Here is a 12,636-nt window from a genome sequence, read left to right on the forward strand (position 1 = left end):
GAAGGAATGAAAAATGTATATTTATTACTAAATTTATAAGACTAGGTAAAGGTTATTAGGAAGTAGTAAACACAAAGTATTACAAACTGCAAACATACACATAAACAGTTCACTTGATACTGACTGTCTGAGGCCTGGTCTACACTAGGGGGGTGGGGTCGATCTAAGTTACACAACTTCAGCTACGTGAATAATGTAGCTGAAGTCGATGTACTTGGATCGACTTACTGCGGTGTCTTCACTGTGTTGAGTCAACTGCTGCCGCTCCCCCGTTGACTCTGCTTGTGCCTCTCGCCGAGCTGGAATACAGGAGTCGACGAGAGAGCGCTCGGGGATTGATTTATCTCGTCTAGACTAGGCGCGATAAATCAACCCCCGCTGGATCGATCGCTGTCCGTCGATCCAGCGGGTAGTGAAGACATACCCCAAGAGTCTTTGCTTGGCACTTTTTATGGCATTATAATTTGTGCATTGCTGAGTAGATTGTGCATGCACCAGACTTGAAGGTCGCACTGGACGGTAGAGGGGAAACAGAGATGAGGCTATTCATTCCTTTGGTTTAGTGTTAGAGCATCTGATTCACTTGAGGGGTCCTGGGTTCTCAACTATTATTATATAAATTGCCGGTTTAGGTCTTTTAATATCAATTATTAATCATTAAATGAGTTTTAAAATTAATTAGAATCAAAATTCATTTTAAAGGCATCATAGGCCTACTGTAGTTATGAAACTTACCAAATTGTTGAAAAGAACCCAGCCTGCACTTTTATTTGTCTGTTTGTTTTTTAAAAGGTCAAAAGCCTGAAGTTTCTCTCCCCCTTCCCCCCCCCAGGAACCTCTTGCACCCTCTTGAGGGAACATGTCCCCCAGTTTACACACCACTGGCTTAGAACATCCCCGGAAGGTTCTCTTTAGGCCTATTCCTTTCTAAGTCTTAGTGATAGTCTCTTGGAGGGAGAGGGGAAATATTGGAAAGTATTGTTTTGGTGCTATGAATAAACCATAGAGTTGACATGTGGGGATTTGTGGGGCCCTACAATAATATACACTTTTTTCTTTTGAGCGCTGCTCATCTTCTTATATCCATTTTGGCCCCAATGCAGCAAAACACTTTAACTTGCTTAATTTTAAGTACATGCTTAATTTCCATTGGGACTTAAACATGTGCTTAAGTGTTTTGCTGCATCAGAGACTTTATTAACAATATCTCAGTTTTGTATAAATGCTTTGTACCAACTGAATATCCCTTTTCAGAGTCCCTTGCTATTTATCTATTATTCATGCACATGGCATTACCTGACATAGGAGCTCAATTAATGCCCGAATTAGGAAAATAACATATGAGGGCCTAGCAACTAAGGGTACATCTATACTTACCTCCGGGTTCGGCGGTAAGCAATCGATCCCGGAAGCACTTGCTGTCAACACCGGTTCTCCTGCTCCGTGAGAGGAGTACACGGAGTCGACGGGGGAGCCTGCCTGCCGCGTGTGGACCCGCGGTAAGTACCTTGTAGTTCGAACTAAGATACTTCGACTTCAGCTATGTTATCCACGTAGCTGAAGTTGCATATCTTAGTTCAAACTGGGGGGTTGGTGTGGACCAGCCCTAAGTGAGGCTCTATTTGGGGAGTTTTCTACAGATCATCCTAGCATGGGGGCAGGATTTGTGGCCGTCCAAAGCTGCAGATTTCTCAGCACTTGAGAGATTTCACTGTGGGTCTTAGACATGTGCATAGAAGCCCAGTTCCACCCTTCTGAAAGCTCACTTGTGATAGACTAACAAACAGAGTAAGGTCAAAACTTTAAAAATAAAATGCAAATCAATGTCATCAAACCTATATTAAATTGGTCCTTGACACAAATTATCATAATTTGGCAGATGGCATATTTATAAAACAAGAAAGAAAAACCGAGAAATCTGTCTTTCCAGTTTTCTCTGAGCTGACACGCAATTTCTAATGGCATGTTTGCTCCCTTTCAGATCTGTCTCAACCAGATTTCCCCTCACTCATATGCCCTACACCATCTTTTTCTAAGTACATACTTACTATATTGTACCAAATCGATTAAAAATACATGTTCCAAACAAAAAAACAAAGTATTAATGTAGATGAGAAAAATAAATGTGCCAGATCTGCAGCTGTTCAAATTGTCACAGCTCCCTCGATGACTTCAAAGGAACTGTGCTGATTTCCACCAACTGAGGATCTGGCCAAAAGCATTTAAGTATAAAAAGGGAAAATATAATAACCATGTTACATAATCTCTACATTACATCACAAATCTTTAGGACACTGTTGTGGTGGGAAGATGGAAGTATAAGCTCTGGTGTATTAAAATGATTTTCACTTCCACAATTGCAATTTGAATATGACTTAATAAAGTGCTTCCACACAACTTTGCAAAGCAAGGAGACCGCATATTCTTACCTGAATTTTTATTGGTTTTGTTTTGCCTACTCTTTACTTGCTCAGTCCATAATGTAGGGTAACGAGAAGCTATATCTAAAAAAATCAAGCATGACAAAATTTCCATTATTATAATTTAATAAACTAAAACAATCTGTAGCAAACAAACATTAAGTGGTCAATGAACAAGATATTATGGTACATGTCTAACAAAGAAAAGGGCACATTGCAACACTTTAGAACAGCTACATTCATGCATATAGCAGCAGTGAAAAAATATGGTACAAACTGGCACCTATGTTTTAATATCTTCAAACCAGATTCTGCCATCCTTATGCACAATGAGTAATAACTGACTTTGAGTGTAGGCCCAATACAGCAAAATAGGGCTGATGTGGCATGTAGGCATTGTGTTGGCCTTCTGCATAGGGCTGAATATCACCCAATGTGAGGAAGTGTGGCAGAATATGGACCTTACCCTGTTGTCAGAGGGGATGTATAGGGCATAACGAGAGCAGAATTTGGACTTTAACATTTGAATTTGTCCCTTTGCGCTTTACAATTAACAGCTCAAGTTTGAAATTGCAGCATCTTCACTCTGAAAAATGACTGTGAACATGGCATTCTGGGATTCCATAGTTACTGTGTCTCTGGGATGTCCCCATGACATTTGCTCACTTTAAAAGTAAGATTGCTGTACTCTGGCTGTCCCACTTGGAAACAGGTATGGCAGGTTTCAGCCTCTTGGCAAATCACCAAAAGTGTGCTAAATCCTGTAATGTTTGGGTGCCCTTTCTCTAAGGTAGCAGTTATGCTACAGTATATGGTATATAATGTGTCATTCTGGCATGACTCTGTTACCATTCCTAAAGATGCTTACCTTCCTCATCACCTTGAGGCTGAGTCTCCAGCGCGGGAGCTGAGGCATCATCTGAATTCAGAATGGAAAAGATTTGCAAGGAGACTACAATTATGAGAGTAAACTAAATAAGTGTACATACATGGTTAATGCTAATGATTTGCACATAGCCCCGGCCGGTTAACAAACAACTTAAGTATTATATGACACATATAAACTACAAATGTATGACATTTAAGGTAACTGTTTATGTATATGAATGAACTGAGTGCAAGATTTTTGAGACATCAGTCAGTGAGTTGTACACTGCCAGGGATAAAAAAAAAAAAAAATACTATGCATTGATTCCTATAGAACATAATTAATTAAACAAATATTTTCAAAAGAAGAAATTGATATAAACATAGAAAAGGTAAGCCCTGTGAAAGCAAAAGCAATCTGGGCAAGTGAGTGGATGTAGTCCTTCTACAGCCTAAAACAAAACCAGGGGTTCTTTTGGCCCAGCAAAATTCATTTTGATACGCCAACTCTTTTCACAAACAAGTTCCTTAGTTTAAAGAAACAGATAATCATTTGCATTGCTCTCATCCTTCAGTCAGCCATCCCCATCCCCTACAACCAACCGCCACTGCAAGAGAAGAGAAAGTAAAATGTACCGGAAAGAATACAGTAAGGATAAGGATAAATCTTCAACTTATTCAAAAGCATTGCAAGAAATATATATAACTAGAAAATCTCACTATAAAAAATAGTTCAAATGAGCAAGCTTTGGGAAACAGTAGTACATATTTTCAATCCAAAGACCAATTTTTAGCTATTTGAAGGGGTGAGCTGTTTATATGTTTTAATACGCTGAATGAGCCACAGTATGCAATATAACTTAATAGTCCGTATCAGCCAGTTGCTGACACTTCTTGTGAAGCAGAACTACCTCCAACATTATGGTGCCTGACCAGAAACAATATCCTCTGTGCAGGCATTTGGCTACAGTTCCTAGAAGTCACCACTTCTGGGTCGCAATCTTGTTTCCAGATTGTTTACCCAATATTTTGCATAGAGGCTATAACAGAATATAGCTTTTTCATGTACCTATTTTTACTAGGATGATTTCAGGCAACAGTGAAAATGGACTATACCATCCACTTCCTTGCCATGGCAATTCAATAGCTGCCTCTTCCTGCTCCCTTGTCCTCACTACACAGGCTGGCGCTCTGTTGCCTTTATGCAGATCATGCAAGGGAGTGAGAAATAATCTGTCCATTCTCAATACGAGGCCACAATTTACTCCTCAGGAACATAATACTGCTGAGAAGTACTAGATGGATAGCCATGCTATCCTAAAGTCGTCTCTCTGCAGAACAGGTAAAGCACAGCAGCAACAGTGGAAGTTTCCCAACCAATATACTTCAACCTAAACTTGTGGGGGACTTCCTCTTTAGATGAGCAAGTCATTCATTCTCCAAATCCATTTAATATTTGGCCACTATGTTGATATGGAGGACAAGAGTGCACATTACTGTCAGTTTCACCAGTGTTTTTTGTAATATTCTCTGGAAAGTGGACTGAAGCCACCAACTCATTTCAGACAGGACACCAAACACATGTAATTACATATGATTTCAATACTTACTATCAGATTGTCAACCACTATCTGATTCAGAAAAATATTCAGGTTTTGGAGGGGAGGGGGGCGAATAATAAATAATACAAAAAAATTAATTTAATTTGATTATATTTTCTAATTGTATTCCACCATACACTTTCACTAGATAGGGCATTTGTTCTTGGAAGTGATATTGCCTAAATTCAGCTATATTACTGGACACCTTATAGACCAGCAGCCCAGTGAAAAATATTCTAGGGGCAGCATTGTTCCATTAATGAATATCTTTATTCAAGCGGCATCTAACATTAGTCCAGGACAATATTTTTTTAAAGGAGCTAAGGTGCCAAAAAGACCTTGTCCAAACATTGGCATAGGGTTGGGAAGAGAGAGAACTTGTTGCTAGTGATTAATGAATCAGGTCTTTTATTTAAGGCTATCCATATAATCTGTAAAAGATTAGCTCTCTACAGAACTGGGGGCAGGTCAATAGGCACACCTGAGGCATACCTAACTTGAAGGGAAGAATCCCATTGGGACACTAGTAATTTCCTGTTTTTGCTCTTTCAGATCCACCTGTTTTTGAAAAAAACATTTAGTGTTTGGAATGAAGATATGCAGTAATTCATTCTTCAGAATAAGAACCAATATGGCATCATCACTATATAAATTCAGAGCAGTTCTAATTTAACTGGTTTACTAAATTCACAATATTTCATGCAGATCACACTGAATGTGTATGTTTAAACACAGCTCTGGTACTCAAATCTCACTTATTCAAAACATTGCCATGCCCCCGGCTAAAATCAGAGGAAGAGGATATGGCCTTGATTCAGATAACACTGGTCTACAATTTTTGAGAAGTCGTCTGCTTCAGAGATAAAATGTGCTATTTATTATGTATTTTGATGTGCTGAATTCAAATATGACAATTAAAACAACTGGCTAATGTTTCTAAGATATTTAAGTTTTTACATTTTATGTCTATGTATATTGTGTAGATAGTAGAGTTTTAATCATAAATTGTAAACCTAGGTCTTTTCATGTGTTTATGGTTGCTTTACATGGTAATATTTCACCTGTCCTGTTTATGTAAAAATCAGCAAAAGGGTTATATAGATAAAATTTATTATGAAACAAAAGGCAAAAAACTATTATGTACATAGCTTAGTCCTATTCAGTGTCTACTTGGCACTTCTTGGCTTGTCTCTTGTATTCATTAAATGGAGCATCTCTTGTCACTGTCCAGCAATAGTCTGCAAGCATTGATAGGCTCCATTTGCTCTGATAGCGTTTCTCCATTGTTGCAATGTCCTGGTGAAATCACTCGCCATGCTCATCGCTCACTGCTCCGCAGTTCGGTGGAAAAAAATCTAGATGAGAGTGCAAAAAATGTATCTTTAGTGACATGTTGCAACCAAGGCTTTTGTATGCATTGAGGAGGTTTTCCACCAACAACCTGTAGTTGTCTGCCTTGTTGTTTCCGAGAAAATTTATTGTCACTAACTGGAAGGCTTTCCATGCCGTCTTTTCCTTGCCATGCAGTGCCTGGTCAAGTGCATCATCTCGAAAAAGTTCACGAATCTGAGGACCAACAAAGACACCTTCCTTTATCTTAACTTCACTTAACCTTGGAAATTTTCCATAGAGGTACTTGAAAGCTGCTTGTGTTTTGTCAATGGCCTTGACAAAGTTCTTCATCAGACCCAGCTTGATGTGTAAAGGTGGTAACAAAATCTTCCTTGATTCAACAAGTGGTGGATGCTGAACACTTTTCCTCCCAGGCTCCAATGACTGTCGGAGTGGCCAATTTTTCTTGATGTAGTGTGAATCTCTTGCACGACTATCCTATTCGCAGAGAAAACAGCAGTACTTTGTGTATCCAGTCTGCAGACCAAGCAAGAGAGCAACAACCTTCAAATCGCCACAAAGCTGCCATTGATGTTGGTCATAGTTTATGCACCTCAAAAGTTGTTTCATGTTGTCATAGGTTTCCTTCATATGGACTGCATGACCAACTGGAATTGATGGCAAAACTTTGCCATTATGCAGTAAAACAGCTTTAAGACTCGTCTTCGATGAATCAATGAACAGTCTCCACTCATCTGGATAGTGAACGATGTTGAGGGCTGCCATCAAACCATCGATGTTGTTGCAGGCTACAGGATCACCTTCCATGAAGAAAAATGGGACAAGATCCTTTTGATGGTCATGGAACATGGAAACACTAACATCACCTGCCAGGAGATTCCACTACTGTAGTCTGGAGTTCAACAGCTCTGCCTTACTCTTGGGTAGTTCCAAATCCCTGACAAGGTCATTCAGTTCACCTTGTGTTATGAGGTGTGGTTCAGAGGAGGAGGATGGGAGAAAATGTGGGTCCTGTGACATTGATGGTTCAGGACCAGAAGTTTCATCCTCTTCCTCTTCCTCGTCTGACTCAAGTGAGAATGATTCTGGTGCATCAGGAACCGGCAGTCCTTCTCTGTGGGGTACTGGGCGTATAGCTGATGGAATGTTTGGCTAATGCGCAGTCCACTTTTTCTTCTTTGACACACCTTTCCCAACTGGAGGCACCATGCTGAAGTAACAATTGCTGGTATGATCTGTTGGCTCTCTCCAAATCATTGGCACTGCAAAAGGCATAGATTTCCTTTTCCTGTTCAACCACTGGCGAAGATTTGTTGCACAAGTGTTGCAGCATATGTGTGGGGCCCACCTCTTGTCCTGATCTCCAATTTTGCAGCCAAAATAAAGGCGATAGGCTTTCTTAACCATAGTGGTTATACTGCACTTTTGTGATGCAAAAGTCACTTCACCACAAACATAGCAGAAGTTATCTGCACTGTTCACACAAGTACGAGGCATCTCTGCTCACTTTGGCTAAACAGAAATGTGTCCCTTTGCAAAATCAAACACTGACAAATAAGAGAGCACGACACTGTATGATTTCTAGAGCTGATCTAGGGCAATTTGTTCAGCAGAGTGATGTAAGCTTCGTTATGATTGCATCATCCATGACTTCTAGGAATAACATGATGCAGTTCGTATTGTGTATGACGCAATACCAGCTTCAGATTGCATCATTCATTGTTTTGCCTAAAAAGCAAGTACTGTCCAAACCCAGTCATAGATTTATTCATAGATCCAGTCAAAGATGTATTTTAGTCATTTCTGGTTTAAATTGAGATCCCTTCCCTTTATACCTCACTTATCCTCCGCCATTCCCAAGTCAAGGGTCGTATATACTGACCCAATAGCATATCTTGAAAACTAGAGCCAATCAACAATTTTAAGCATCATTTTTGTTCTCAGTGACCCAGAATTAGTAAAGTTTGACTACATTTATTTCAGAAGCATTTTGGCTGTAGAGCAGTGTAACAGCGTTCTTCAGCTAAGATAGACCTTTTTTTCTCCTGAGCGGGAAAGAGGTTAAATTTCTGGATTGTGGGGCCACTAGGAAGGTGGATTAGGAAATGTCACGTCCCTGAAGCTTTTTTCCCTACACAGTTTAAGAGCACTGCAAAAGCGCAGCTTCAGTCCAGTAGAGATCCTAATCTTCAAAGACCTGAAAGTTTGCTCCTGCAGTGCTTTACTCTTGGAATAACCAAAGCAAAAGACAAGCTTCATTCGTGTGGGGCTTAGAAATACCACAGGAATCTTGCTGGCCATCTCTGTATGGCCTGTCAGCTATTCTATTCTATTCTATTCTATTGATTCTGACTCTTCAAGGAATTCCTGGAGGAAGGGACTCTCCCAGAGTCTACTGTATGAATTGTAAAACCAAAGATGGATCTGAAATTCCTGTAACTCATCTGGTAGTATAGTTATGTAGTTCTCCCTAGATATGTTCTGATGTTTTTGGCACTGCTACTTAATGCAAACTGCAAGGAAAAGGCAGCTTGGAAGAAGGGGGTGGGGGGATTCAGCTACTGAAAAGAAGAATCAGGAGCCTCCTGGGAAACAGGACATCTGCACTTTGTGCTGCAGTTGTGCTGGTGAATAAAAACAAGGCACAAGTCAACTGTAACTGTGTAATGTCAAAAGCAAACATTCTTGATGAAGAAGGCAACATAACACATGCACTCTGTTCATCTCTGACCCCTGGTGATATAGATGCTGTTCATTCAGGCTTTGCAAACAACTCAGCTCTCACACACGTCCTCATCAATAATCATTAAGCTTCTGGCATTCTATGGCATTGGCTTTATGGAATTTAAAATCTGACTGCCACCTCACAACAGAACATCTCCTAGGTGATGATAATACCCATGAGTGCATTAGGTTTTTGAGGGAAGTAAGCAAATATTATATGATATAAAACAAAGGTGTATCAGTAGAACAATACCCACCTCAGATGAAGACACACTTTTCTCCTCCCTCCTCCCCCCCCGCACCAGAGCTATGAAGAGAGGCATGCTGAGAGGACTTTACAGAAGATACTCTGCAAGGCTGACTCATACAAAATCTTAAAATATGAAAAATGTTGATTAAGAACACTCTGGGCATGATTGAGAAATAGGACCCCAAGGTATGTCTATAATAAGGTATGGAAACTAAAAAAGAGTCAGACCTCTTTAGCCAGATAAGTACCGGCAGATGGTTGACCTCAACAGCAAATAACACAACTGGATGGTTCAGTGTTCTACAACATTTCCCTTCATGTCTGGTTTCGGCCAATATATATATATCAGGCAGAGTTGAATGAAGACAGGAAGGCTCATTTATTTAATCTTCACCACTGCTCAGCTCTCTGGAGAAAGGCTCACAGACAAAAACAAAAGGTTTCCAAGACCCAGGCAAGTTTTTTACATGGGAACAGTTAACGTAGTTCACACCCAAGAATGAAATTCATGACCCAGAGCAAGCTTCCCTAGCAGTCTGTGGATAACTGGAGGTCAGTGGAACCCAAAGGCTATCTGGTAAACACATGAAGGAAATGTTTCCTCTGCTGATTAACATATCTTTTAATAACTAACTTTCAAACAGTTACTGATTTTCTCAACATCAAGCACCACTTACATTGGTCATATTAAATTCAGGCTAAAATTCCTGCAAAATCATAAATCAACTGTAACTACATTGGGCCAAATAGTCTTTTTATTTATGCTGGCATAAATCTGGAGCAAATCCTTTAAAGTCCATTTACACCAGCATTACAGAGAGTATAATTTGGTTAAATATTTTCATTTACCTTTAGAATTGCTACTTTTTTATTTTTCTTTTGGTCTTCACTTTATTTAAGATAAGGGCACAAATTCATCCCTGATATAACTCCTTCAACCTGGGTGGAGTCACATCACACAAGAATTTGCCCCAGGAACATGAATTATTATAGGATCTATACAGGAGGATGTATCTTTAATAGCAGCAACTCTTTGGCTATGAATGTAAGTCATCAGTTGAACTCATCACTGTAGAGAACAAAGTGCCAGGCCTCAGATGAGTCAAGTCCAGGTTACCATGGAGATCAAATTATGGCACCAGTTCCCTGGATCTTGGGGCTAGACAGTGCTGGTTTTACCAGACAGACAGTACAGGCTGCCATCCAGGGTAGAGAATATTTGGGGCAATTAAAAACGTAACAACAGTTTACTGGGAGGGTAGCAATGGGCTGGGAAGGGAATTTATTTTCCAGTTAGCCCAACGCAGCAAAATCTCTAGGAATGAGGCTGCACAAGTAAAAAAAACAAAAAACAAAAAAAACCATGCACTGACATTTCAAACTTATGAAAGATCAAGGTTTCAAATCCTGCAAGTTTACTAGTTTGCATGGTTTAAAAAAAAAAAAACACAACATTCTAAGACATTTACCTGTATTTCCTGCACCTTCTCGTTGTGGCAACTTCTCAGTTATAGACCCTGGAAGTGGAAAAAAGTATAAACCAGAAAAAATTACTTTCATTATCAACTCACCTTCGTAGTGACACAAATTAGTCTAAATTATTCCCCTCTGTTTGTGTCAGCCATAAATACCAGACACTTCTTCCTTTGTAAGCCAATGGATTTTGGCTTGGCCCGGTACTGACATTTGCTCATGATCAATTTAGGGTGAGGTGTTTGGTTGTGGTCACCACCGTACCTAAGCCAAGGAGAACCCAGGCACAGTAGATGAATACACATGCAAGAAAACATGCTCATGCGCACCACAGTCATAGGCCCATATCCTGCAATCAGATCCATGCTGCAGACTTTTACACCTGTGTGAAACTCCACTGACTTCAATAGGGCTCTGCCGGGTATAGGAGTCCCCCCACATGGCTCCATTTGCAAGATCAAACCCTTTATATCAATATTTGTTATCCATGGTTTCTGAGATCTTCCTGGACACAACAGAGAGGGGAGACTGATAAGAGCCAATCAAGGCTCCCTGATCTCATTTATCCAGTCCTGTCATATGTTAAAGTAGCAGGAGGCAGGTTTAATTTATATCACTGATGTAAGCCCCCACTCCCGGGACTTTATGCTGGTGGAGAAATGGGTATAGCAGAGCATTGCTTCACCATGCCATCTCTCTTCCCCTCTGCCACGCTGCCACTCTGACCCCAACATACCCTCCCCTCAGCACAGCTACCTCCACTAGTTTTACATCAGTTCCTCCTATGAAGGGGGGACTCTCCAGGACAAATCTCTGGCTGCTTTAAGTACAACATAGGCATCACAAAGTGAATTTGATGGACTGGTGAATCCAGGACCCCGTATTGACAGTAGTTGTATACTTCAAATAATTACATTTAATATATGTAAATGAGGAAACAAAATGAAAAATTAAATACGCTAATTTTTACAAAATATTTGTAAAGATTTTTTAATTGTTGTGGCATTTAATATTTAGACTGGTTTGTTCATGTTCAGTGTCCAGAAATCCCATATAACACACTTACAGCTACACTTTCAAATATAAATGCACTTTAATTGTGTCTGCAAATTACATAGTTTGGTGGATCAAAGTGTATTTATCTGCACAACTGAAAAATAAGAAACAGCAAATTGTATTGCACAAATTATCTATTTTATGTTGCAACTACTTTTATTTGTTTACTTTAATTTCCAGTTTAGGCTTATTAAACGAACTTCCAGAGCACATTAGAGAAATCAATAATCGATCATCTTTAGGAAACACTGCAAGTCCTTCCTCTTTGAAAAAGCCTTTCCACCATAGCAAGAATGACACTAACAGTACTGACAGCCTCATGAACCCAAATAAACATCCCCTCCCCCAGTTTTTTAAAATTAAAAATAGAAGTAAAAAACTGTAACACAAACAAATTAACCAAAAGAACCCAAATAAACAACAAACAAGCATACCCCAAGTATAGTTTTTACCATGAAAAGAGAGGCGATTCAGAAGCTCCATGAAGTCCACTACAGACTTTTCTATTGTTACTGATTTTACATGAAAGGTAATTAGATACTATGGTGATGGACAGCATTAAAAACCCTAAACTAAACAGACAGTCTTTAAAAAAAAAATCCCATTAATTCAAAGAGTTTTGAATCATGCCCTAGTTGAGCCAATGCATCATTCATTGAACACCTGCTAAAGATTACCAAATGCTTTATTATTGCTCATCTATAAAAATAGTTTCAGAACAAAGTGAGGGTTTAATCTGATTTCTTTTTCTTGGTATTGGATTGAATATACATTAAAACCAAGAAATGGACCAGTTCATTAAGAGCCATTATTATAACGTGAGGAATTATTATGTTAGAATGTTATGCAAAATGGGGACAATTTCAATTTAAATTAAGTTATCTTTTGATGG

The 12,636-nt window shown here is 39.4% G+C and overlaps 1 protein-coding gene across 2 annotated transcripts in view; it reads right to left on the minus strand.

Moving 5' to 3' along the window:
* The window catches only part of SMOC2 (SPARC related modular calcium binding 2), a 176,151-nt gene that overhangs the window by 78,349 nt on the left and 85,166 nt on the right, over positions 1 to 12,636 (minus strand). For both annotated transcript variants that reach the window (XM_054023593.1, XM_054023594.1), the window contains exons 5-7: positions 10,685 to 10,732; positions 3,289 to 3,339; positions 2,430 to 2,504 (exon numbers count right to left, since the gene is read on the minus strand). In XM_054023593.1, the coding sequence (XP_053879568.1) occupies positions 2,430 to 2,504; positions 3,289 to 3,339; positions 10,685 to 10,732 (174 nt within the window). The remainder of the gene's footprint in view (positions 1 to 2,429; positions 2,505 to 3,288; positions 3,340 to 10,684; positions 10,733 to 12,636) is intronic.

Source organism: Malaclemys terrapin, chromosome 3 (genome assembly GCF_027887155.1).
Source record: "Malaclemys terrapin pileata isolate rMalTer1 chromosome 3, rMalTer1.hap1, whole genome shotgun sequence".
In the NCBI taxonomy this organism is placed as follows: Eukaryota; Metazoa; Chordata; order Testudines; family Emydidae; genus Malaclemys; species Malaclemys terrapin.